This window comes from Tyto alba, unplaced genomic scaffold (assembly GCF_018691265.1).
Source record: "Tyto alba isolate M040663 unplaced genomic scaffold, T.alba_DEE_v4.0 Super-Scaffold_29, whole genome shotgun sequence".
NCBI lineage: Eukaryota > Metazoa > Chordata > Aves > Strigiformes > Tytonidae > Tyto > Tyto alba.
This window is the reverse complement of record NW_024881303.1, coordinates 5,069,607-5,097,263: the sequence shown is the minus strand read 5'-3', so window position 1 is coordinate 5,097,263 and position 27,657 is coordinate 5,069,607. Positions and strand designations below refer to the sequence as shown.

At 47.7% G+C, this 27,657-nt stretch overlaps 1 protein-coding gene across 7 annotated transcripts in view; it reads right to left on the bottom strand.

Moving 5' to 3' along the window:
• Positions 1 to 12,998: 12,998 nt before the first annotated feature.
• KTN1 (kinectin 1) overlaps positions 12,999 to 27,657 on the bottom strand; it is a 77,822-nt gene continuing 63,163 nt past the window's right edge. For 5 of the 7 annotated variants that reach the window (XM_033009748.2, XM_033009752.2, XM_033009750.2 and 2 more), the window contains 11 exons: positions 27,507 to 27,596; positions 26,276 to 26,356; positions 25,727 to 25,816; positions 25,545 to 25,637; positions 24,110 to 24,181; positions 23,568 to 23,651; positions 23,290 to 23,373; positions 20,848 to 20,931; positions 19,404 to 19,496; positions 14,589 to 14,712; positions 12,999 to 13,498 (listed from right to left, as the gene is read on the bottom strand). In XM_033009748.2, the coding sequence (XP_032865639.2) occupies positions 13,494 to 13,498; positions 14,589 to 14,712; positions 19,404 to 19,496; positions 20,848 to 20,931; positions 23,290 to 23,373; positions 23,568 to 23,651; positions 24,110 to 24,181; positions 25,545 to 25,637; positions 25,727 to 25,816; positions 26,276 to 26,356; positions 27,507 to 27,596 (900 nt within the window). In that variant the 3' untranslated portion in view covers positions 12,999 to 13,493. The remainder of the gene's footprint in view (positions 13,499 to 14,588; positions 14,713 to 19,403; positions 19,497 to 20,847; positions 20,932 to 23,289; positions 23,374 to 23,567; positions 23,652 to 24,109; positions 24,182 to 25,544; positions 25,638 to 25,726; positions 25,817 to 26,275; positions 26,357 to 27,506; positions 27,597 to 27,657) is intronic. The other 2 variants (XM_033009751.2, XM_033009754.2) reach the window with 1 other exon arrangement.

The window sequence follows — 27,657 nt, the reverse complement described above, 5'->3', positions numbered from 1 at the left end:
AGTCCTGCCAGCCGGGCCCCATCTATTTTAGCACCCCGTTAAAACACACCGTGTCTGAAAGGTGTGCGGCAGGCACAGAAATTGCAAATGAGGTTGTTGCCACCTCCTCCTGCACAATGCAAATCGTGTTAGTGCAGGAGAAGGGGACGCCCCTGACGCAGCCAGGAGCCCATCGGCTGAACCAGGGCGGCCCCGATGCTCCCACCAGCCCACGGTGCCTGGGGGGAAGAGCCCTGCACGTTGGGTCCTGCGGGGATCATCCCGCAGGTGGTCCTTCCGTGGGATGCAAAATGGCTGTCCCCTCACCTGGGCAATAAAAACTCATTAGCCAAAAGCAAACAAACAAAAAACCAACAACAACAACAACAAAAAAATGAAGATATTTATATGTCAATGGTTGAAGTTGGAGCAACTGGTGCTGCCATCACAGGTCTGGCTCTTCCAGGCACTGAGTAGAGCAGTCAGCACCCAACTGTCCTCCACCAAGCCCTGCAATTAGGCAAAGCACTAGGATATATTTTAAACCCCTCGCTTATGACTGCTGCATGGTCAAGGAAACGTGGCAGCGGGTTGGCTATTTCCAGGGAAGCAAAGGAAGTCCCACGCATTACGTGGGCGCTCTGGCAGACATCGCCTCCAAGTGGGATTCAGCCTCCCCTCCTGCAAATCATCCACCCCTTAGCGCCTGGGGCCACTGCCTAGATTTTTCAGGCTGCCCAAAGTCCGTCACCCACCACTTCTCTCATCCACCTCCTCCAAGAAGAGAAAGAGCTAACGGCGACCTACGGCCCCGGGACTGCGCTGGTCACGTGCGGAGCAGAAAAATGCAAAGCACAGTAATTATCTGTTGCAGAACCCTGTTAATGATTAAGTTTGGGAGACTCTAACAATCAAGCCTATTGAAAAGACTACAAGGGTTTCAAAGTGTTTCCTCCGAACCATGTGACAGCAAATTGTTCAGAGTAGACGGCTCTTAATTCAAATGCTTGTTGTCATGGGGACGGGATAACACCCCTCCTATTCAAGGATGCCACACAAGAAGCCTACTATTTGCTACAATAGGCTTTTTAGTTCAAGCTACACTTTATAAATAGCCAAAAAAAAAAAAAAAACCCAAACCCTAGAGATTAATATCTGCTCTGACCTCTCCTAGCACAACAGAGCCAAAAGGCCAGCGAGTAGTGGGGTTGCAGGAAGAGCTGTGGGCGCACGGATGGACGGGCAGACGGGGGAAGCAGATCGCTGTGGCCCATGCTCTCGCGGTGTTGATGGGGCTCAGCCACGCGCACGAGGGCGGGGAATTTCTTTTTAATCCCAAAATGTCACTGGCAAATTCGCCTCTTCCTCGCGCTGGAGCCGAAAAGCAGCCTGGACGCTGCCAGGCACCGGCAGACGCCGGCTCCTGCAGACCTCGAGGAGGGCAGGAGCCCAGCCCCGGCAGGGAAAGCCGCTTGTCAGCAAGGACCCCGGATTGGGAGCAACGTCCCCTAAAGGTGTTTGCTCCAGCACAGCCCGTTTCACACAGCGAAGTGGCGTAGGTGCTGCTGACAAAACCCCTGCTCTCACGGGTGGGGGTGGTACGGATGGGAGCGGAGGCCTGAAGGAGCAAGAAGGGAGATCCACAGTACACGAAGAGGAGGAGGAGGAGGAGAAGGACGACTGTATGCCCCCAGCATCACCCACCTCGGTGCACCAAAGCAGACACCTGGCCCAGACATTGCTCCAGCCTCTCGCGGGCACATCCCTTGCCACGACCCTCCGTGCACACCACGCGGCAGCGGAATCGAGACCCCCTACACCCACCCGCTGCTGATTCCCCTTAATCTCACCTCACCCCAGCCCCTGGCCTCACAAAACAGCGAGAGACTCGTCGGCTTCTTCTACCACCCACCACGAGCAGAGCCCCAGGAGGCCCCAGCAGCATCCGCAGCAGGAGGAGGCACGTACTGCTGCCCGAAACAAGGGACATCGGGGTAAAGGTGGGAGGCACCAGCTTACGTCTTGGGGAAGCTTAGGGCTAAGCTAAACGAGCGAGGACGTCACCACGAGTAGAAATATTGTCTTCACGGGGAACTGGAGTTACACCAAAGAAGTTCCTGAGAAAAATCGAAGAAAAACAACAGCCAAGAGCATCTTATAGTACCCTGAGCAAGAAGGCAGCCGGGCTTGCTGGAGTTGTGCGTGACTTATGTTTCCATCAAGCCACCCTCCAGCTCCAGTCCCCCCACAGAACCCACCACACCTCTCCACCTGGCCCTCCTGTCTCACACAGGTGACATCTCTGCCACCCCGGCCACAGCCAGCCACCAACCACAAAGTGCTGCCAAGTTCTAGGATGGACCCAAGGAAAACCATGGCCAGTCAACATTTGAAGGAAAGGCAGTGTTCCTCCTCATTGATCCCACGCATGGCAGGACAGACACCCACCTTATTTCCCTTCCTTGAGTCCAAACTGGCACCACCTGAAACTGCCACCAGCGTCCCCTTCTAGCCCCTGCCCTCTTCCACACTCCACCAACCTCTAAGCCACTTCTCTCCCCAAAACCCTTGTGTGACAACCACCGGTCCTAAAGACATGAAGGAACACGCTCAGCTTCTCCCAAAGCCAAGCATCATCAGACCAGCTGCAGCATCACCCACCCCCTTCCATCTCTTGGCCCACGTGTACCTTTGAAGGGCTCCCTAATAGCTGACGAGAAGCCACCAGGCTTGGCTGCTTCACCCAACACTTATAGTCACTGGGACAACTGATTGAAGCAGCACACGTGAGCGCTGCGAAGATGTTGAATCTGATTTCTCTGGGTCTGCTAAGGACAACCTGCTTCAAACTTCTGGGACCCAGAGCGGTGTCTGAACCCAGCTCCTACCGAGTTAAAGAGCAGCACCCACTCACCCAAATCAAATCCTGCTGTTGCGAGGGGAAGTTGCAAAGCTGAAGCCTTTGGGCAGCCTCTGCTCATTTGCTTAGTTGCTGAATTTGGGGCTAAAATTAGCTGCGGCATCAGCAGCTGCTGCATGAGCCGTTCACTCACCTTCTGCACACAGGGGCCAGGGAAACATTTGTACTAAATATGAAATCAGTTCCCAGGAGCTGCTGAAACACGCTAGGAATTTCTGGAACAAATCTTGCAGGCTTTAAGAGCTTTGTTCACATTTGGGGTTGTAAACACAGGACCGACGATCATATAGGATTTAATGATGGATCCCTGCAAGTGCATGTGTTTCATCAGTGGATCTCCTTGCCTCGGGACACCAAGGTTAGGTGGGCTCCAGGGGGGACAGGATAAGCTCACGAGTGGTTCCCAAATACATGGAAACCACACATGGCTCAGGACATCCCATGCTGCAGGTCACCAGGAGCTGGGAGAGCATCACCACAACCCTGCCCCAGCCCTGGGCTCTGCCCTGTGCCGGCTGCTGCTGGAAACAGGGCAAGGGCTTGGAGGGCTTTGGTTCTCGCTGTCCCTCAAAAGCCTTTTTTATTTCCCCTTAGGTGAGGTACAAAACTGCACGTGCCCCTGGGGCTGGGAGGTGTGCAGTGGCACTGGAGGGCCTCCCTGTCCCCACCGAAGGGTCCCAACCTGCTCTCACTGAAGGCATCGCTGAAAGCAACTGGGGCTTCGCGCCGCGGGAGACAACGGGCTCCGACAGCTTTATTGTTTCCCTTGATGAGGAAGGAGGAGAACCACCACCTTCACGCGTGGGAGCAGCGCTGAAGGGGGGAGAAGCGACCTGCTAGACAGATGACTCATCTCCACCGCCACCTCCTCCGCCAGTGCTAAGAACAGGAGGCAATCCTTCCCCTTCAGGCTCCCTCTTTGCCTGCAAGAGGAGGAAAAGGTAAAAAAAAAAAAAAAAAAATATACAGAGATGAATCCAAAGCCCCATCCCTGCAGCCGTGAAGGATGCATGCTGCTCCCCAGATTCAGCAATGAGGGAGCAAAAGGTCTCGGAGCATCACCTGCACCCATCAGCAGGGTTTCCCCCCACAGCAGCATCCCAAAGCAAGAGGACGGAGGGACAACCCCGCTCATGAGTGGCAGCATGCCCCAGCCCCCCAAAACGAGCTCCATGGAGGCAGGTGCCCCAATGCCAGCTCCGTGCCACGAGGCATCTCCAGCTGCTGCAGGGTGGCTGTTGGTGAGGAAAATCTCCATCCTCATCCCCAAAACAACTGGAAAAGGTAAGAGGGAGCATCATGCACCTCCCGGGGGCTCCACCACTCAATCTTACCTTGGGAGAGCAGCAAGGGAGAGCTCACACCTCTCCCAAATTCCCTGCCAGGCTGCTGCAGATGAGCCAGGCTGATGCTTGGCTCATCTTGCAGCTCCAAACCACTGAGAGTAGACAAGACCACGCAAGAAGAAGGGTCCCACAAAGCCAAGGCTGCCTTCCCCACTTGCTGCCCATGTCTGGTAACCAAGCTACCTAAAGCCAGGTAGGCAGACGTGTGAATCACCCAAAGCTGATTAAATACACCCCTGGCCTTACCATTGCTCTCTGCATCATGTAAATATTTCAGAAAATTAAGATGATCTCTGTTAAGTGTCTATGCTGCAGCCCTGTGAGACAGAGGTAGGAAATTGCATAATATTGATGTTGCATTTTTATCAGCCAGCACACAGGATTCATTGAGAGCTACCACCGAATGGAAAACGGTGTGTACGGAGTTGGGAGCGTTGTCTTCTGTCAAGTACAAACCTGTTTTTAAAGTCTTCCTGTCTGCAGGATACATCCTTCTCCCTGGTCAGCAGCAACAAGAAAAGACTCGGGGGTGTCACATAAAAGAGGGGGTTTTTTTGTGGGAGAAAAATGGTGAAAGTAGAAAAAAAAAAAAAAAAAAGAGTGGAAAACATTGAATAAAATCAGGATGCAGCAGTTCAAAGCCTGTGTGGTTGTTGGTCTATGTAAGCTTAGCTGCTTTAATCCGAGTCCTTGTCTCCGTTTCGTAAGATGCCCCTCACGCTGCTCACGATGTACACAGTGCATTTATTATGCAGCCGGTGAGCAAATGGTAACGGAATATTTTAATCAGATTTTAACAAAATTAAAGTCCACGCAACCCGAGGGGGAGAGTAAGGTAAACACCAGAAAGGAAGGTTTAACGTGCCCTTCCATCCCACCAGCTTCAGGTTTGCCACAACGAACAGGCGGTGCTCCCTCTGCTCCACGTCCTCGCCACCGCGTCTGTCCCGGCACAGAGAGGTGCCCGCTGCTAGAAGGGTTTCTGCCAAGGACAAGCAGCTCCCCACCACCTTCCACCGCTACAGGTCACCCCGACATTTAATCCCCCCCCCTTTTTTTTTTTTTTTTTCACTATTATTCCATCCTATTGAAGGCGTTTGGCAGAGGCGGACGGGGGGAAGCGGAGGAGGAGCCTCCCATTTCCAGCAGGACTGGTTAATGGAAGATTTTTCTATCATCAGGTTATCGCTCCCCATTTTTCCTAATTGAGGCGGTGCACCTCCATCCTCTAAGCTTCAAGGATGAGAATAATTAGCACAGCTAGCCTTTATTACTCTCATCATCGCTCCCCTTCAGAAAGTACAAGACCTAACGTACCAGCGATGAATGTGAACACCAGCCACGCAAGGCCCACGCTTACAGACCTCGTGAGCGGCCCTGCAGCGAGCGGATTAGCACAGAATACGTATGTGGCCCTTTAAAAGAGGATATTTATTACAAACACATCAATATATCACTGCTGGGGAGCACATGCAGCTTATTAACAGGAGGCACCCCCCCTCTCTGGCTTTTGTCAGCTGCGGAGATACACAGCAGCCCCTGTAATCAGGAGCAGCCCTCGCGTTAATGCCGGTTGCTGTATCAGCAGCCTCTTGCCGGCTGCGGGGCCGGGAGAGCCGGGACAACTGCAAAGGCTGATCCTGAAATGTGGATTCAAGTACTATAAGATAAGCCTCCACCATGGATCTTAAGCAAAAGGTAAGAAAACGAGCGTGCTTGGGTTTCGCCATCCTCGGGCAACGTTAACTGCAAATTAGGAACTAGTGCTCCGAGCCTTATGGGTTAAATACATCAATATGATGCATCCGTATCCATATGTGTGTGTATATACCAGATCAGAGCCCCAGCTGGCACAAGCCATGCTAAACACAGTCACAGGGGGACCCTCTCCTGGTCCCAGTCACAGACCCTCACCCCGTTACCCAGCTCTAAGGGATGAAATTGCTTCAGCTGCTGAAAGGAGCCGAGACACTGGTTACAAAACCCTGCAAACAGAGACTTGCCAAAAACTCTCAAATACCGCAAGATTTACGATAAACTCGCCCCGACTGGCAGCAAGAGGAATCCCAGAGCAAAGCAAACTTGGGGACAGTTTCTCTTTCTGCCTGTACAGCCCCTCCAGCCCCCGGGCGCCCGGCAGCGACACGTCTAGGTATGTTTAAGAGAAACTTGTGTGCTGCATGGCTCTTCAAAGGACACCTCTCGTCCAGGGGGCAGAGAGCCAGGCCGAGAGCGCTCTGCCCCACACTGTATGGGGACATGGCCACAAAGCCACGCACCAGCCCTGCATCCCCCCCACATCAGCACAGAACCCACCTACCCTCCCCAGCAAAGTCAGCTGAAAGAGGAGGTGGGGTGTGTGCATGTCTATATATAAAAATATACATAATATATAAAATATATATTAAATCAAATATATTATACGCATATATAGAAGTTTTGTTTCCCCAAACGTCCCATTTTCAGGCTTTTTCCCCTACAAATACCTACTAAAGAGGGGAGCTGGGTTCTCCCACACCCACCAACAACACGTTTCTCTTGGTGTTTTTCTTCATCAGGTTTCAAAAGCACTTTGAAAGAATAGAGGTATCGGTTTCTCCTTATTCCAGCTGGGGAAACGTGAAGCTTACGGTAACAGAATGCCTTGCTGGGTTGGGAACGGGGCCTGAGCCCGCTGCTGTCAGTGCAGTTAGCAGGTTGCACAGTCTCTTTAATCCAAGACTATCTCTCCATCACAGGAGCCCAAGAGCTGAAGATTTAGGACAAACATTCTGTAGAGGATAATTTACCGTTCAGGAGTCGAAGTCCTGCCATACACAGCTTTATAAAACCAGGGACCAAGACATAGACCCAGGCATTTGCAAAACAAATATTTTTTTGCAATGCCTAACAACTGGGTTGAAGGCTGGTGGTCCCATTCCGGCTTGCTGAAGATCCAGCAAAACATCTCAGCGATGGGAAGTGGGGAAGCAGCACCCGTAATTTCAGCTGTTGTGCTTCCTCAGCCAATTTACAACTGCATCCATTGAATTAATAATGACTAGCCAGGACTGGCATTGCTAATACAAACCCACTCCCTCTGCTCCTGAAATATTTATTGATTTTAAAGAATTATATCCCAGCGTCTGATGCAGCTCAGGTTGTTTTCGACAGGGTTGGATTAGGACAAGCCTATTTGCTTAAGCAAGAGATCAGGTCTTCAAGAATGGCCCCAGGCAGCATTAACATACCACAGAAACGTGGCTGGCTCTGAATATAAGCTTTGAAATGGTCTCGGGCTATTTCTTCTTTGTGCCTTAAGCACATCGTCAGCAACATGGCACAGGCCCTGTTTGAGGGCCTGCGTTTCCCCCCAGTTTAATTAGCTCCTCCGTGATGCAGAGCCAGCTTCCCCAGGAGCATGCAGGTGTATTTTTAGGTGCAACCACTCCAAAAATAGAAGCATCCCTGCAGGAAGCTGAAAACAGCCATCGAGGAGCCACGTGCAGGTTGCACTGTGGATGCAGGAGCCAAAAGCACAACCCGCATCCATCCCATGCACGGGGGAGGTCAACACAGGCTCCCTTCGAGCAGGGACCTCAGCACCTTCCCAAACACATGCTAATTAAAATAATCAGCCGTTTGTGTCGCACCACAGCCGATCCACACCAGAAGGACCACGGTTTCTCCTGGACATTCTGCTGAAACAGAAGTGAAGGGCTTCGACGGATGCCAGCAAAGGCTGGGGACAGCAGGACATCCCTCCTCCCCGTGAATGACAAAGACAGGCTTGAACAGGAAAATGTTCGTGGCCATCAGGTTCAGGGTGTTTGGCAAAACTGTGTCCAAGCTGTTCTAAATTGTCCTTGCAGGTATTTCAGAAGGAAGGTATTTTTTCTTTCCTAGAAAGAACAGACAAGAAGAAAAAAAAAAAAAAAAAAAAAGTATCACTTTTTTCCCCTCCTTTTTCAACTGAAAAAGGGGAATTCAACTTTTTGAAGGATCAAGGGGGCTTTGGGTGTTTTGGCAGAGTCATTTTTCACTTACAGTTGTTTTCAAGTGATTTTTTGTTAAAAAAAGAACCTCACCCAGGAATAAAAAACACAAGAGCAAGTTCTTTGGTCCCTACTCTGGCTTTTGTTTCTTCCATTAAAAAAAAAAAATAAAATGGTTTGGAGGAGACAGTTTCAGGGGGGAAAAAACAAAACAAAAAAAAAAAAAAAAAAAAAAACAACAAAAAAAAAAAAAAAAAAACAACAAAAAAAAAAAAAAAAAAAAAAAAACAAACAAACAAAAACCCACAAACATTCTACCAGGTGCCTGGGAATGAGGACAGGTGGGTTTTGGAAGAGGACACACCACAGGCAAACCTCCCCCAGCGATCACCCAGGCAAGTTTTGGCATTCCCATGGGTTGTCCCTGTACTCCTGGTCTCTCACAAAGACTTAGGAAACTCCCAAAGGCCTTTACTGACCCATTTGCTTCGGTGGAGTCTCGCAGAGGACGACATCCCGACGAAGCTCCGACAGGCTGAGGCCACCTCTCAGGTTTCTAGTCCTGCCTGTGCGACAGGAAGAGCTCTTGGCAAAAGCAGCGTAATTTGTACCTTCAGGAAGCCAGTCCAGGCTTACTTCAGGCAAGTCTAGGAAAGAAGATGCTCTCCATGAAGACAGTTGGCTTAACCTTCCTCCAAGGAGCACCCCTCGCCCATCACTCCCCCCCCAGCCACCCCAGACAGGTTGGGTTTTTTTTTTTCCCTAGAAAGAACACCAGACAGGAAGACAAAAAAAAAAAAAAAAAAAAAAAGAAGAAGTATCACTTATGCACCAGGATTTCTAAGAGCAAATTAGATCTCCAAAAGGAGGTGACAAAAAACTACTCCTTTTCCAGCACTCAAGCTATCGTTATTTCATTTTAAAGCTTTTGGAGACTTAGCATCCCCTAGCACTACCAGAGACTTTCTCTCCCCAAGACCTTTCTTCTCCAGTCAGGGCACAGGCGTGCTCTGGACCCACAGAGAAGAGTTTGCTGGAAGATGGTGCTTAAACCAAACAAATCTGAGTATATCAAAGGGTCCAGGCGATGAAGGGAAGCTCTTGCACGGTGCTGTCCACACTTACCTTGGAGTTGGGATGTCTCCTGACTTTGCACCCTGGCTAAGGTTTAGGCAAGATATTGAAGCCAACAAAGCAGGCAGAAATGGTGGTTTTCACCTTCTGGATGCTTCCTTAGAAACTCCCACCTGGCCAGCAGCAGCTCTCCCCTCTCACAGCTTCCACCAGGTTCTGCAGAAGAGCCCCCCAGTACAACCCCACTGTCCGACACAAAAGGCAGAGCCCTGACGAAACCGGCCTGGCAGGAGCCTCGGTGACCAAAGAATGATTCAAGAAAATTCACAGCTGCCTGTGAAAGGCGCTGCAAAGTCCTGCAGAAAAAGGCCAAGGTCACACACTGAGCAAGGGGGACACGGGGACCACCAGCACCCCCCAGCACCAGCAGTCCCGGAACAAAAAAAAAAAAAAAAAAACCAAAACACAGCTGCATCACTGGAGAGGGGCTTTATGGCAAAATCATTTGAATTATTCGGGGTTGAATTAAAGTTGCATGAGATTTCTTTTTTAATCACAATAATAAATAGCTGGGTGAGTCATTGCCCGAGAAAACCCGACAGCAGCTACTAGAGATGAACAACTTACTGCTCACGTCTGCTGGCTGCAGCTGGGAAAGGGTGGGAGGTTCGTGCCTAGGGACAGGGAAGAGGCAGCACAACTTCAGCAAGAGTAAACAGACAGCTCAGAGCCTCCCCCTGCCTTCCTCATTTCCATTTTGAAGGGGCTGATGGAGAGCAGAAAGCCAGTTTTGTACACGAACCAGGCTCAGCAACACTCAATAGCCAGCGCCAGGCTGGAAAGCGCTCAGCACCGCGTCGCACGGAGCTTAGGGTGCGCAGCTTCTGCTAGCGCAAATCACCCCGGCCTCGCAATTTAAAAAATAAAATAAAATAAAATCCATTGCCAGCAACTGAACATCCCTGTTTGGGCTTTTTCCAAGAAAAGTGTCTCTGTATCCATAAGCTATTGTCTCCCTCTAGTGCGGGCAGACACCAACCTGCCTCCTGCCACGGCTGCGGCTCCCAGCCTGGGCAAACACACCAAGTACCAGCTCTACCTTTGCATTGATGAATCAGCTTCACACACACTTTTTTTTTTTTTTTTTTTTTTTTTTATGGCCTTTAGATTTTTATCTCAGCAGATGCTCAGAGCAGGAGTGACAAATCAGCAAGCTAAAGCCTTCCAAGTTTGAGACACAACTGGCAGCAGCCCCATTTTATACAAGGGCTGGAGAGGACATGGAGATGAAACAGCAGCCATCCCCCCTCCCAGTGCTCCTGGGGAACCATCCCAACCTCTCTTCACCCTTCAGAGAGGGGATTAGGGTTTGCTCAGCTGGGCTTTTCAGGGGATCTTTTTACAGCTGCCTTTAATACCTCTGTACATCTCTTAAAGCAAAACAAAAACCTGCGCTTAAATTTCCAAACAAAAGGTCTCGCATCCTCTCCCCGGGAGGATTTCTGCCAAGAGAGAAAGGGAATGACACTGCAAATCTCTCCCCTTTTAAACTAAGCACTGCAGCAGCACCTTCAATCCTGGCTCTGCAGCTTAACCCAACAGAAAAATCAAGAGCCTGGAGACACGGCCAGGTTTCCATCTCCCCGCTCACATCGCCTTTGCTCCTCCAAAGGTTGCACCTCCAGGCACTGCTGCCCCTTCTAGGAACGTTTCTTCCTTGAACAAAGCACCATCAGCATTTGCAGAACCACCTTTTAGAGGACATAGGGACATCACTTCACCTGGAAACCCCAGTCCTCACTGGGACATTACCCGTGCCACGCTCCAGCCGAGCTGTTGGAGGGAGGCAGGATGAACACAGCAGCTCCTCAACCGGCTCCGCACCACGCTGGGGATAGATACAGGGGAGCCCACCCTGCTCCCCTTGGTACCTGTGTGACCTGGGTCTCACCCCCAGCTTCCCCAAGGTCTTGCAAAGCAGCTGCCCCACCTGAACCCAGGGAAGGAGGCTCACGATGAAGGGAATTCACTGGTGCCCATCTCCGTGTGCTCTCCAACCAGCAACGCACGTGGCAAGACACGCGGGAAGGCTCCGAGCACCCCGAGGCTGGTTACCCACAGAGACTGGGAGGACTGTTACCTGGTGAGCCCAAGGAGGATGGGCAACAGCTCCTTGTGAAGGTTCCCTGCTGCCCGTTACCCTTATCCAGAAGGGGAAAGGAGAGGAGCAAAACCACAGCCGAGACCCAGATGCATGGAGGAGCCAAAGGAGAGTATCTGATCCCGGGGAAGGTTGAGCTGCCACCCAACTGCACGCTGGAAAGAGGATGTGATTGCAGAAATTCAGGTCAGCTCTCCCACACGACCACCACAGCCAGCGCCTGCCTCCAGGACCACGTGTTTTACTAAGTGACAGAGCTCCAAAGAGAAGGAGCTTCCCAGCTGGGGTGGCCGTGGGGACTCTCCACGTGGGCAGGACCGCAAGGAGAGCAACACCACAACAGCCCCAGCCCAAACCACCAACACCAAAGCTGGTGGGTTCTCTTCACAGCTCCAAAACAGTCAAATCTGCATGAATCCATTAAGCTGCTATTTACCCAAAAAATTAGGTGTCCACACATCTGCCAAAGGATCAACCTCTGACCATAACCTGGGCAAGTGGGAGACCCTCCAGGGTTCAGGTTTTCCTTAGATCTAGTTGCAGAAGGTGTCCCCGGCACTAAGAAATGCTTTCCACATCAAACCATCGATCAGGTAGAGTAACAGCATTTGAATTTTCACTCAGTGAACTAACATCTCCAAGGAACATGACAGTTCAGTGGCTACAGCTGAAAGCCCAGGGTAGCCTTTGTGAGGAAACACAGGTTTTTCAGTTTCCTCTCCCTCTTCTGAGCTATTTCTCAGCTCTCAACAGGACTTGCATCATCCAGGAAACCACTGGGCACATGTTAGGAAGAAACTTGTTCACTTCACCTCCTGTCTGGTCAAGGGAGGTTGGTGACCAAGGACAAAAAGTCCCACAAAGGCCAGAGCATGAAAAGCTCAGGGCGAGGCGTTTGAACAATTTTACCTCTATAACTAATCCACTTCAGCCCCCGTTTTGTTGCCTTCCCTCAGATAATCACGTCCTCAAGTGTTATCAAGGACTAAGCAACACTATCACACTTTGCTTATTGAAGCACCTCCCACAGAGCTGACGGGTTCCTCTAAGGCACACTTAAACAGCCAGAGCAGAAGGCGGCCACCTGGTCTCCCCACACCCCCAGGAGAATCCCTGTCCCATCAAAGACCCTCCCCAGATTTGTTCCCAACAAAGCACCCAATAACAAAGCATCCAACCCCCCCAAAATTCCTCCCACCCCAGACTCCCAGCCAGGAGTCAGGCCCAGGGCAAGCAGAGATACCCTGCGCACGGCTGGCAGCCGCTGCACAAACACAATCCAGCGTTTCTAACTGCTCCTCCCTCCTGTACTCCCCGATTCTTCCTCAAAGATGATACCTGTCATGGGGCTGGGGATATCTTGTCTTTTCTTTAAACAGAATACTTGCTCTGAAGTTTGCCTCTTCTTAAGCTTGTGCCTCCTCCTCTGCTCAAAAACAAGGACACTGAGTACAGCCTGATGCTGCTTTCAGGGAGGGGAGGGCTGGAAATGTCACTCGAGTCATCCACGTTCAGTTAAAAGAAGAGAGCAGGAACACATTGGATAATAGCATCCCTTTATTTGCTGACACCATTACAAAAACTGATTACATTAGCAACCAAAAAAAAAAAAAAAAAAAAAAAGGAGTGTTTACTTGAGGTTGAAGTCAGGAGGCAGCTAATTCCAAAAATGTAATTAAGTAAAACAGTGTACAACATCAGTATTAAAATGTTATATCCCACTGGTGACTTTTGGAGTTTTCTGAACAAGTTTTATTGAGCAAAATAAGATAAAAGATTATGTGTTTACTGTCTCTCCAGGAATGTAAAGGTCTAATTATCCAAACAGCTTTGTTTTTATTATAAAACTAAACTCTGGAGGTGTCTACAGAGTTGGGTTTTTTCTTTAAATCAGTAGTCTAACAAGGATTAGAAAAGACAAAACTCTGTTCAGTGTTTCTGACAAAGTAGAAAGGGTGAAAACATAAATAAGGCTTTAATTTGGCAAAATATAATACAATGCCTTCTGCTATCCTCAAATTAACGATTCCCCCGTGACTTCATTCTGCAAAAGAGAAACAGAAAACACCACATCAGCGAGCGGTTTCCAAAGGGCAGTGTTTGAGCAAATCCACGCTGCTTGGCCGGCGCTGGCCCACGACGAAGCACGGAGGAACAAGCCAGGCTGGTGGAGGCTGAGCAAGAACAGCCGCCCAGAGCAGAGGCCAAGGCGCAGGGAGCACCTTCCTCCTGCGCACACCGAGCCCATCCTGCAAGACTGGGCTCACCCCACCCTGAACCTGAGCAGCCCTTAAGACCAGCTCTGCTGCCCACGCTGAGGAAGGAGCAGGAGAAAAAAAAATACCTAAAACAGGAAAAAAAAACAAGTCCCCGTCCTCAGTAGATGAGAGGGAGTTCTGACACTTCTTGCAGCAGCTCGTTCAGTGCCAAGGCTCTGCTGCCTCCCAAACCGAGCCGTTCACAACCCGCCTTCAGGCCCGGCTCACAGCACATCGAGCAGAGGCCCCCAAGCTGCATCAGCTTCCCGACAAAGCTTAGTGTCTCGAGTTTTAGCTGACCCTTAGCTAACTCCCTCCGGGTCCTTTAAGGAGTCTACCAGCATGATGAAGACAACCACAAAGGCCCAGGTTTTCAAGTTCACTGTATATTAAAATAAAAGCCTCGCTCGTGCGCCTGTAATTGGATGAAGAGTTCATGCCAGCCTGATGCTTCAGACACTCATATCCCCGTGACCACAGCAAGCCACGGCTGCCAGCTCAGCATAAACTCAGTGGATTACTTTATATCCTCCAGCTCCCAAAGCAACCAGAGCATGGAAGTGTAGACATTTCACTCGTGTAACTGGGACAAAGGAAACAAGGCACGGGCACGTGGAGAACAAAACTCTGGAAAACCTGCTACGTTAAACAGCAGGTGGTGGGAGGGAGGAACGCCCAGAGAGGGACACAGGACATGAGATCAGTCCCAGCTAACTGAAGAATGGATCCAGAGAGGAACAAATCCAGTGCCTGTGGGGAGTTTTTGGTGATATGCACATCAAAAGTCTCAGATTTTGACACCTGACTTGTTAAATCTGAACAGGGTCCCACCATCACAGACCAGTGCCCGTCCTGACAGCCACCAGCCACACCTACCTACTAGCTGGTAGTGTTCTCGTCCCTTTGAGAGCATTTGGCTTACTGACACAAGCAGCTTCTTGAGATGACCTACATCCTGGTTAAGATTCACCGCCACATTTAGTCTTTTATCAGTCAAATCCTGGAAGAAGTCAAAAAAAAAAAAAAAAATCATTAAAAACTCATTTACAATCTAATTACCAAGAAAGCCTAGAATTAGATCCTCCGTATAAAATTACAGCTCCTTGTGCAGATGGGAACAATTCTTGCAAGTCGGAGGGTTATGGCCACAGTTAAAGAGAACATGGTTCAAAGTCAAGAAGCTGTTTGCTGTTTCAAGGAACTACCTGAGCGCACCGAACGCCGGTGAGAGCATTGCTGACCTCCGGCTCCCACCCTCCCTGCCCAGGACTCCACTTCCTCGCTGCTTCCAGGAATTGTGCTCGTAACCACAGCTGATCCAGCCTCAGAAGTTACTCCCCACGTTTCCCCAACCCTGGCAGAAAACCCCACGTGGATGAGAGCACGTGGTTTGCGCCGTGGCAGCGCGCCCGGCGGGAGGGAGGGATGACTTCTGACCCCTGCAGCTGTAACAGCAAGGCTGCTGGACCACTGGGGACTTGCTCTGTACCAGCATCTGGGGGATGGTGGCCTCAGCAGTACGTAACACCCAAGCACAAGGCAGCTCCAGCTGTGAAACCGTTTGAAGCAGCTGGCTGGAGATAGACACCTTTCCCCAACCCCTACGGTAGCGCCCGCGCTCCCGCCCAGGCTCGGGACGTGGGCTGCTGCCCACCAGCTATCCCACAGGCTCACCCGCTGCTCCGAGCCCCGGGGCAAGTCCCGCTTGCCAGGCACACCTGGATTTGGAGGAGGACTTCACAAAGCATCAGTCAGCACGGAGAAAAGGGAAAAAGAAAGCTACCAAGAGCTAGAAAACGCGTTTCCTGTGCTGAAATGAAAATGCTGAGCTTGCTTTTTAAAAAAAAAAAAAAAAGGCCTTTTTTTATTTTTAAAAAGCAGTTCAACAGTTTATTAATAGAGAAGTGTCACGGCTCGAAATGGACTCTTCCACTCTCGCATGCCCTCCTCCCCAAAGTCAGTCTTGCTGAGCTAACAGTGATATAATCCCTGTTTTATTGCCTTTATTGATTAGCTCCTCCAGAGATGTACAAACTCCACATCTAACGCACACGTAACTGCTCCTTATTCAGCTCATAATACGGACGTGCAAGTAACCTGTAGGAGAGCTTTCCCTTTCAATTTTAACGGCTAAAAATAAGCTACTCTGCCTTGGTGTCAGCCATACAGAAGTACCCAATTCTCAAACTGAGCACAGAGGTGTTTGCAAGCGCTCAGCGTCGGCCAACCCCGCTCCCACTGAAAGCGGTTTTACCAACAGAATGAGACTGATGCATAATGCTGTTGCAAATCTCTCCCTGGAGTTTCACAGAAATTAGAGCGAGTTCAGAGAGGGCCACTTTCCCAGCTCCCATTTGGCTGGAAACGCTGCTAGTCTTGCTGTAACACAGAGCGAGCAGTAAATCAAACTCAACCACCTGCACCATTACAGAAACTACTCTGGGCTCAGGCAAGAGAACAAAGCCATATATTGCAAAGCTCCTACTTGAGTGCAACTGGTAAACATTTTTCTACTGTAGAAAATCATTGGGAATCTGTATTCAGGCAGCCTTAACCTATTTTACTCTTATTAAAGTAGAAAATCAGGTCTGTCAAGACAGAGATCTCACTTAGCAATCCCATACGGATTAATCACAGAATGGTTTGGGTTGGAAGGGACCTTAAAGATCATCTAGTTCCAAGCGCCCTGCCACTGGCAGGGACACCTTCCACTAGACCAGACTGATGACAGTAGAAAGGCAAATGCAATTAGCATCCCAGCAAACGAATGAATTGCAGCACTGACCAGTGCTGGGTATGAAAGCACATGTGCCTCGATGTAGAAACCACCACGAGCAGAAGCAATGAAGGAGCCTTTTTCAATTCACTCCCAGCCCTCATCTCTGGGAAGAGCTCTTCTCTCCCTTATTTGCTTCCTCTCCCTCCTGTTTTGTGACTTCACTAACCTCAGGTGGTGTTTACTGATGAGTTACAGACACATCCCCACCCCTCCCGGGGCCAACCCTGACCAGCTCCCGATGGATTTGGGCTCACCACAGTCATACTGCAGCTTCTGCTAACCCAGGATGGCAAAGTCGACTCGTGCAGTCCTTGCTGTGTCCCAGCCCCATGCTCTCCGTGACTCAGGGGAAAGCATGTCTTTGGGATATAGGGATGAAGAGAGGAAGAGGATGGTAGTGGGGAACCCTGTGATCACAGACCCGGTAGCTAAAGAAGGTGCTGAACAGACAGATTCCCCTCCACCGTGCTTTGCAGGTACAGCATTTCCAGTTTTTAAATGATGAAGTGCTTTACACTGAGATTTGGGGGGAAAAAAGCACATTAGGTTTCATACAAGCTTCAAAATAAGTTTACTGCCTAAGCAAGTTGCTGAATATAAATTACTTCCTTAAAGCATACTAAAAGGCACCCTTTAGTTGTCATCTAGTCCCATAACCGACAAGGAAGCTGATTAGAAAAAACTAAGTGGTCTGGTTTAAAATAGAAAGAAAAGGAGTCTAAAGAAAACACACAGAATGTATTTTAGGGTTTACACAAGCATCATTTCTCAATTTTGTGGGTTGGTTCCAGTACCCAGAAAGAACAAATATGCTCATTTTTGAGCATGTGTTTTCAGGTCCTTCTTAAAAAAAAAAAAAGAGAAACACTGTTGCTAGGTGGAAGTGGCTGGAAGACTTCCTTTTTTAATCTGAGAGCTATTTTAAACTAGGTTTTTAGGCTTCTTGGGAGACAGCTTTTTTTTTTTTTTTTTCCCCTCAAAATAAAAAGGCAGCAAAAAGGGCTTGGGGAAGAAGATAAAGAAAACATTCTAATTCTAGCCTCTGCCAATGGCTACCTGTCAAGAGAGCTGTTTAGACAATTAATGTATTTTTAACTAATGAAGGCTTAATTACAGGTTTATTAGGACTGTTTTTCCACACTCCTCTTCAGAATAAAGCGATGGATATTCTGGAGAAAAGCTAGTTAGGGTTCCACAATGTGCCCACACAGCTACAGCGGAGCACTGGAGGAGCCAGAGGGGTTACGCAAGTCAAGGCTATATAGCAATTAAATCAAACTAGCACACTCAGGCTGCCACAGGGCACATCCAACGACACCTGGCTCAGGAGAGCTCACCAGTGCCACCGGCCAACAAAACGTCATGGCCATTCTGCTGTACCACTTAGATAAGCCATAAAGGCATAGCGGAGGGCAAGCATGGGTTTGAGAAGGCCTTTTCTCCTCCAGCCTGCTGCAGCCGAGGACACAGAGCACCCAGCTGCTACCATCGCCGGCTGGCAGCACAGGAGAGGGCTCGGCAGGCCTGCCAGCCCTCCCAGGAATCCAGCTCCCAGGGTTGGGACAGCCGTGGTCTCACAGGCCCAGCTGCACCTCTGGCTCGGACACAGCGAGCCCCCAACGCAAGGGTCGATCAGCATCCGCGACCGATCGCTCTGGAAAAGCCATTTCTTTTCTGCTAACGACTAGAAAGGAAAAGACTTTCCTACAGTACTCCTCAGAAGACTCCTGGCTTCCTCTCACAGCTGATGGAGCTACTTACTTTCAGCCACTAAAAGGAGTCAATATGAATTATTTGTCCTATCAGCAAGTGCTCCTCTCCCCCTCAAACAACAGCGTTTCTTTCCACTCTATCCAACAGAAGAAAATGGGTAATGAGGTCTACTGACACCACTGAGCTGTGTAAAACGTGCTGGGAAGGCATCTGCTTTAGCCTTCCCCTTCCCAAGCGCCTTCCAGAAAGCTGTTTCGAAGTTGGTGTGAAAGCTCTCATTTCTCAAGACAGATATTAAGCCACAACTCAAGCACCTGTACAGGTGGTGTCTTTTTAGGGCCAGAACTCAGAGTAGCAGCTACACAAGCAGTTCAGCAACCGCCCATGCTAACAGTAACCCACCGGCTCAGGTGCGTTACCTGCAAGGACAAAAACTGGCCACCCCAGACAGAGTCCACCCAATTCAAGACCCTGCAACTGCAATGGATATAAAACCACCATCAGTCTGGAGAGTTGCCCACCCGCAGTACGAGGCAGTGCTCAAGTCTGTTGCTTACTGCAGCCCAGGCTGGCAACGTTTTGCTTCTGGACTACAACAAGGTCAATACAATTTCCCTAGGAGCCAGGCCTGGCTGAAGCTGGATTCTGGCACCTACCAGTGGCTAAGGACAGGCTCCTGCCCACAGCTGCAAAGGCCCAGAAGGGTCAATGTTCTGGCAAGAGTCATTCTCTGTCTTGGTGTTACAGGGCATGAAAGACTGCTTGCCTTCTTTGGCATTACAGATGTCAGCAAGTACCAACCCAACAGTTAGTATTTTAAGCTTATTTAATTATCAGATTTATTTTTAGCTTCCCTTCTTGAAGGGAGAAGCCCGGGGATATTTCCACTTTTGCCCAGTCCAAACCAAGAACCCACTGGAAGCTCAGATCTCACGTCCAGAATCTCTCCCCTTCCTCCTTGCAAATTTGAGCCATACGAAAGAGGTCACAATCCAGAGGACAGCAGAACTCCCAATGCATCCTTGGGATGCAGCCCCAGGACACCACCCCGACAAGTTGTAGGACAGGAAGTTTCATCAAGCCTTAATTTACTCCCAGCAGCACACATCCCGTTCCTTCGCTGGACCTCACTTCTCCAAGTTCATACTCTGCATGAGATTTGCGTTGCCCCTGAGCATGGGCTCAGAAGAAACACTCACCGACTGTGTGCAAACATCGCTGTTTTCAATAACATTGGCATCCCCAACAACTTTTCCAATTTCTTTCTCAAGAGACGCCAAAGACTCCTGGGCCTGTAGAGGGAAGGAAAAAAAAAAAAAAAAAAAAAATCAAAACCAACCCACAAACAGGGGAGACACAACAATTAGCAAAGGCTGAGAAGCAAACCCCCGTCCCTCCAAGAGCACTAGAGAAACAGGAAAAATACTGTCCAGAGGGAAATCTCTTATGCCAGATTTGCTCAGGCGGTCAACACATTTGCCAAGATTGACATGCCTCCCTGCAATCAGCATGTTGCACGTCAACCTGCCTGCATTTGAGAGCAATTCTACAAGGAAGATTTAATAGCCTCATGTCAAGTTACTAGGTAAAACTTGTGCAGAAAAACTTTTTGTGCAAGAGTAGCAGTGCAGACAGAACTCTTGAAGCCTCATCATATACCTGCATTGGTTCAGAATACACCATGAACCACAGACAACAGCACAGCTCACTTCCTATGGCAACATCCAACACAACTGCCCTGTGCAAAACGTTTTAAACATCTTATTACAGCAGGTCTCCTTTACCTTCTCACCTCCTGGCAGTGCTTTTGTGATCATATGTCCCTGTCTCAGTACAAACCTGCCCCACCAACAGCTTTCCCCACTCCAGTCCTGCAAGAACGCAGCCCAGTTTCCTTACTATGCATCTACTGCAGAAGGAACAAGGTGTTTATACAGGCTGGAGCCAGAGCTCAGCCACTCTGCAGGCTATTCTTGTCTCCATTTATCAATTCCCCTGTGAGAGGTTCGTTTCTGGGGTGACAGACAGCACTGAGACCTCTCGTGCTTAAAGATTTCCCACTCCAATCCATCTTACAAGAGCGGGCATTGAGGAAGAGCAGAGGTAACCCACCTGCTTGTCTCATCAAGCTTGCGTAGAGCTAACTTTAAAGATTTGCAGTCTCCTGGGTTATAGCCGATTTGCAACCACGTGCAAATGGGCAGATGGCTTGTAAACCACTTGTAACCCACTGCCATTTGAGACTGGATTTAAAAGCTTCAGGCTGTGGTGTGGGTGTAAGGCTGCGGGATGGGCTGTTTGTTAGGCTGGGTTTCTTTATTTAAAGAATTATTTGTCAGCCCCAGATCATCACTTGTTCCCACTAGCATGAAATTATCATGAACAAGAGGCCCTTTAAAAGGATAATTAAACAGAGCTGTTAGTTGCATTTTTATAATTTCAACAGACGTGCAGGTATCTTGCATGAGCTCTTACACCCACAGTCCCAGTCACTTGGGGAACCACGGAGCGGAGTAAGACACCCGCCAGGCAGACAGTCTCCCCAAGCCGCTCGAGTCACCACATTTTCCAGCACTGCAAAACTACAGATCTTGAGGGCTCGGATAACATTTAGATCTGCAGCTGTTAAGGGTCTCTGCTTACCTTGGGCAAGTCACCAGCTACTTTCTGTCTCTCATTTTGATCAACTTTGAGTTTTGATAGTGTTTCATTTAGCTGCGTTTTCAGCTGCAAAATAGTAACGAAGAAAATCAGTTTTCCTCACACACACAGAGATTTCATCTGTCTATCCCACGGACTAACCCGGTGCACACCGACTGCAGAGGGAGTAAGATTATTAACAATTACTGCACGCACTGGATTAGTCAACATGTATGATGAGGTTTACAAGGACAGTCAAGGAAGAGAGACTTCATCTGTAAAGATAAAGAACAGAAACTACAGAAGAAAAGACATGGTTGGCATCAGTTTCATTAGAAGTGCTTTCAACTTTTAAACTATACTGCCAGTAGGAATATTAGCAATACTGATAGCACATAAACCTCTCCAGCACTCCTATCGCAAAAGTCAGCCCAGACTTCAACTTAATTCACAGCAAATATGTAAAAATGTAGATTGTCATCTTCCTAATTCAGGCTAAACAGTCACTTTACTGCTGAATAAACTAAAAAGCTCTACTTGTCATCTTAATAAAGCACCACTTATTACAACTATGTTGACTCAACCAGTCTGTTAATGTCACATTAAGGCATGAATCACTGACAGGGGTATATTAAGTTGTCGATTGTGTTTAGATTCCATCCAAAAAAAGTGAAACTATTTCAGTCAAGAGGGATGAATACTTTGTACTGGCTGCCCTTAAACTACAGCCTTCCAAAGGATATAAGCATTTTTTAAAGAATATTTCGATTGCTCTTCAACACAGCACACAGAACCAGCCACAGCACTTAAGGCTTGAGCCTCAAACAGGAGTGCTAACAAGAAGCTCGAGTGCCAATTTTGTTGGATTTGTGCCTCTGAAGTGCACTGTGCTAATGTTCACTACTCCTGCTGTCAATCTTCTTGGAAGCCAGCAGGGGATTAAAGAAGTGAACAATAGGCTACTCAGAGCCCTGAATTCTCACTGATTCCAAACCTACACATTATATTTGTCTCGCTCTTGGAAGGTTCCCCCCACTTTGGAGCACCTGGACTGGTGGATGCTGGTTTTCTATGTTTTGGGGAACTGTTGTGTTCCCCTGCAGTTTCAGCTTCTCCCCTTGCTCACCTTATAAATTAATGGGAAACGCATTTTAAAATCACATCATTTCTATTCACCTGCCTCCTGCAAAAACTCCTCGTACACACTGGACAGCATTCCTGAGCCATTTGCATGAAGGTAGCTGTTTACCACCTCCTCACGCTCCTACCAGCACAGCATCATCAGATTGCAGAGTCAAGCTGCCCTAGCAGGGAGCTCAGCTTTTTAAGCTTTTGTTGTTACAGACATAATAGATTGTTGCCTCTTACATTCAAGAGGTTGGCGTTTTACTGATTAACAGTAAGATATGCATTCAATTCCCACTTCCCTTGCTTTCAAAACGAGAGGCTTTGGTTGCTGAGGCAGATACTAAGCAATGCTGTACTAGACTTGCCAAGCATACTATTAACTTAAACAGACTGTTATTGTGGTGGGGTTTTTTTACATCAACTATTTTAACCCAGTTACATTGGTGGCAGTACCCTGGTGAGATCAGCAGCTCAGCCTGCAGTGACAGGTTGTCCCATCAACTAAAACCCAACAAAAACATGGTGACAGAGACAACTTGCCCCAATTCTGGCTCAGAAGCAACAAAATGCTGTTTTTAAACACAAGCAGAGTAAGGATCTGACCGCTCCTGCAGCCTTCAAACACGTCATTGACACAAATGAGAAGTGAAAGGGCTCTAACTAGAAAACCATGCATCTTTGGGTCTATAGACCTGGCCTCGGTTAATCCAACTCCTCCTTGAGAAAACCTGGTATAGGAGCATTATAGGCTGGAGAGCATTTCTAGCCAAACATGCTGTAACACAGTGCATGCACCAAGCCAGCACAGCTATTCAGCCACGTTAGGATGCCAGCTGCTGAATGGTTGGGTACTCTGAATTAATCTAACATTGAGTTTGGCCAATTTCTGTACATACAGAGGAGGATGGAAAACGTTCTGCACAGTCAGAGCATGGATACCACAGCTGCATCCTCAAAAGCTTTGGGAAAAAACAACCAGAGAATAATCCTCAAGTTAAACTGATGAGAGCACAATGTCTGTTGCTTCAAGGACATTGTATTTGCTGCTGCGTACAACTACACTGTGTAACATTGATTCTCACAGAGTTTCAGGAATGAAAGTCTTACAGACTTTGGAAAAAGTCTTAAGAACCAGACATGCTATTGTTAGGAGCAGAGAAAGAGACAAATTGTAAAAGTCAGACTACATAAATGATTGCAATGGACAAAAATATCAAGCTGAAGAGGTTAGCAGAACAGACAGGATTTGAAATAAGTCTCCGCTTCGTAAGTATGCTGGGAGCCTAGTTTGTGCCCAGCAGAGAACAAGCTTCTTACCAAATTTAACTCTTCATTCTGTCTTACTGCTTCAGAATATGAATCATCAAGTTTTTTCTGCAATTCAGTCAACAGATCTTTGAGCTGAAATGAAGTTTAGAGTTTTAGGATTTGTCTCCTTAGGATGCCCACTTTTCTTCTGCTCAGTTATTAGTGTGTTGTTCTACCCTAAGGTCACAAGCACATAAACTCCTCAGCCACAGAGGCTAAGCATTAGATTAGTTTGCCAGCCAACTGGTAACCAAAAGAAAAAGAACAGTTTGGTCAATTATGTTTACCTCTCTGACTTCTGAAACATAAGTAGATCGTTCTATTTCTGCCTTTTCTAGTTCACTTTCCAAATGTTCTCTCTCTTTTTTTAGCTAGAAACAGAAAAACAGAGTTAAAACAGATGATTTTTTATGCTTTCCTGCAGTATCATTTTCTTGATATATATTTTAGCTATAAATTTCTATCAAATATTTCATGACATTTAGAGAGCATTTCAAAGCCATCGATTGCACAGCAGGTTTAAACTGTTACACTTCAAAAAGTTAAAACCAAAAAGCATCAAGCCCAAGATCATCAACAAGCAGTAAACTGCTCAGTCTCACAAGGGAAGAGCCCAGTGGGTGAGCACGGAAGTAAATAAATGGGACAATTTCCCATACCCAACTTCTCTGCCTCTTCAAAACACTGGCCAGAAGACTCAGTTTAAACTGCAGCACAGGCTGCACTACTTGAAGGAGAGAAGCCCGAGGAAGTTGAGACTTACAGCATAAGACCAAATCACGTTTAACTAACATAAAGCTTCAAAGACAAAAAAGCCACCTGCACGTACAGTTTCAACTTCTTTGATTTCCTCCTTTAACCTCTCTACCTCGTGCTCCAAAGAAACGACTGAAGAACGCATCTGCAGATATCAAGACAGACAAATATATCATTTAATAAGGTTGGTCTAAGACAAACTCTCTCTATATATACAAGCTTGCTTTTACAATTTAAACATATTAAGGATGAAATCACAGTGACTGAATAAAATAAGATGCTCACTGAAATAATTCAATATACTGAGTCTCCATTAGAACACCTTTCCTACTTCTCTCCATGTAAGAAGTTCTTTGACATACTTAGAGCCTAGATGCCTGAAAGATTTGGAATGTAAGGACTAAGCCAGATGTCCACTGTCCACCTCCTAGACAGGGAAGACCGTCTCCATCCATATACTATGCGTAGCCAAGCCCAGCATATTTAGCCTTATCAGAGGCTGTGTAAGTGCAGCAGATGGGAGCACATCTATAGTTCAAGATCTGACAACCTTTTATAAGCCACTCGAACAAGATGTTTATAAATCATCTATCTGTTTGCTCCAGGCTCATATGCCGGCACTCAAATTTACTAAGCAGAACCAGTTTAGAAATCATTTTTTTCAAAAAGGCACTTTGACCTACTTTAATTCTAGATTAGGAAAAAAACATAAAAGGCTTTTTTCTTACCACTTTTGCAAGCAACAGAGCCTTCCTAAAAAAGAAAGCTTTGCAGGCAATTTCAAGTGTAATTAGTTGACCATAATGGATTAAGCAGCATTTTAACAGCTTCCAAAAAACTGTTATGTTCATATGATCCTTAAATTTTAGCATAAACAGTCTCTATCTGTTCACAAATGGACTTTACAAAAAAAAAAAAGAGGTGCTTAACAGAAATATCATCTGAGTTGGTAGGATCAGAAAAATATATGTTTCTGGGCATGTTAATGGGACACACATACATTCCTGAATCTTTGGCTTCCTATCCCATCAGCATTAATGTTACTATTATTGCCACATGCCAATTGGCTGCCTCCTGCATCACCTGCAAAGGACTGTGACACAGACTTGTCATAATGGACAAAGACTTTTTACCCATGCCGTTCATTTGTTCTCGCTTCTCTAAAGAAGATAACAGGAATTGCCACACAAGTCTGAAGATACCAACAATTCCTCCACTTTATAGTTTTTTAAAATGGAAATGTGTTTTCCTCAAAAAAAAAAAAAAAAAAATCAAAATTCCTCTCAGCATGGAACTAAGTATCAGTGCACCAAAAATCCTACTGCTACAAGGAGGGATCACTCCTATTATATTGGTTGCAGACTTCACCTTTTCCATGCACTGGTCACACTCACATCAGACCAGGCAGCCAGGGCCGTTCTACAGCGGCCTTCACAGCGCTCAGTCACACTCTGCCACTTCAAGCAGAAACTGCCTGGCTGCCGCAGAAAGCAGATTTTCAGAAATACCTGTTTAAGTTCCTTCTGTGATTCTTCAACTTTTATCTTCCATTTGCTTTCTTCCTCTTCCACACTCCTCTGTAGCCTTTGTAAAATTCCCTCCTAAGAAGAGAGCAGGGTTTGAAAGCTTACGGCAGAAGAAAGGCAGCTTGCAACAGCACAAGGCCCGGGCGACCAGGCACCCTGCTTACCGTCTCTGCCAGAACCGATTTGTATTTCTCACACTCCAGTTGCAGCAGTACGTGCATTTCCTCGGCCTCCTTCAACTTCTGCTCCATAGCCTGGCAAAGGAGAAAAGGGACCAGGAGAGTCACATCTCAGCTGATGGATTTGAGTTCTATTATTTATCTTAGCTCAACAAGCACGATGGTATCATTCACACTGGCAGGTCTGTCTTTCTAACCCATGCAAAGACATCAACAGCAAGTGCAGTGTTCACCTACTCAATAATCACAACCTTTACATGTGTTATTGCAGTAACTCTGAGTTACCTGAAAACAAATGAATGACTTGCAAAAGAGACTTAGGATTTTGAATTTCATGAGCAATTCCACAAGGTCCTTTTCAAAGGTAGCAAATACATTTCTGATTTACAAGATGCAAACGTCCATAAAACAGTTTTCTTGTCACCTGCTCACCGATTTGAACATCACAATCCAGAGCACAATTTGCAAGATTTATACCAGAAAATATCATATGCAACACACAAGGAAAGGAAGCTGTCCACCGTTCGCGCCTACCTTAACATCTCCAGATCCCGAAGCCTCTCTCAAGTATTCTTTAGCCATCTTTTCAAACCCACATATCCATTCGCTGTGGCTCTGTTGGGAAATGCATTCGGTTAAAGCTGAGAATAACCTGAATAAATCTTCAGGACATTTGCCTCCCAACTGCAGGCTTACCCCCAACTCCCCGGAGGGCGCAGAACACCCCGGCAGCGGAGGGTCAGCCCGTACCGCACGCAGCCCAGCCGAGCCGAGGGTCGGCGGGCAGCAGTGCAGGAGCGTGAGGTTACGAGACACACGCAGTTCACAGGGGCTTGGAAGTGCTGGAATACAACCGGGTGACAGAGGTCTCCCCACCAGCGCTTGGGCTCTACAGAAGGATTTGAAGAGTTAAGGGAACCTCTTCCAAAATCCCTGAGCAGTTAAAGCAGACGCTTGCTACATAAGTCTAGGGATCTCGCTAGGAAGACTGCTTTATAACTTTACAGAAACAGTCTTTTTAAAGACTATTTCAAGTTCGTCGGGAGACTAACTTTAGCACGTTTGAGAATAAATTTAAGTATGAATATTCAAAACCTCTAGACATTACAAATGAAACAGATCCCATTTTTCCAGCCTCACTTCACATCATTCACACAATCTAAAGCATACGGACCCAGCGCACTCCCCTCACAAACAACTGAAAGCCACCAAGAATATAAAAGTGCAAATCAGTGGTTTTTAATAGAACTTTGGGAACAAAACAAACCCTCCTGAACTGTATTAACTGGCAGTGAAGCAGCACAACCCCTTTGAAAGGGGGGGGGGCAGCTGTTATCTACACAGCCCTCAGGGAAGATACGGATCCCCATTGTGGCAGACAGTGAGCAAATACACAGCAGACCTTACCTGTCCCTGAAAATTTACTATCTCAGTTAGCCACAAGATAACTCAGGCAGATGAACCAAATGTTGGGGTAGTTAAAAAAAAAAAAAAAAAAAACAAACAAAAAAAAAAAAAAAAACAACAAAACCATACCCACACACAATATAACAACTTTGTTTTAACACTTTTCTTAAGTGACAGTCTGCAGCTTTGCCTCGCTGCTGCTGGCAAGTAGAGGTATTACCAGCAGAAGACACTCACGTCCCACTGCAAAATCCCTGGAGCAGAGGGGACTGTGGGGAAGCGCTCCAGACTGCCCAGCACAGCAGGACCAGAGCTCTCTGGCCCCCAGCAGTAGGGAAGGAAGAGCCCCTTCTCTTACCACGTTAGAGGGAAGAGAGACTTTAGGGAACAGCTTCTGGAGTAGCTCGCGCGTCTCCACCTCCGCAGCTTCCAAATGCTGCTGCTTCTCCTAAACCAAGAGAAGGGCTCACATGAAATTGGGCAACGTGCTCCACAGACCTGCCAATAGC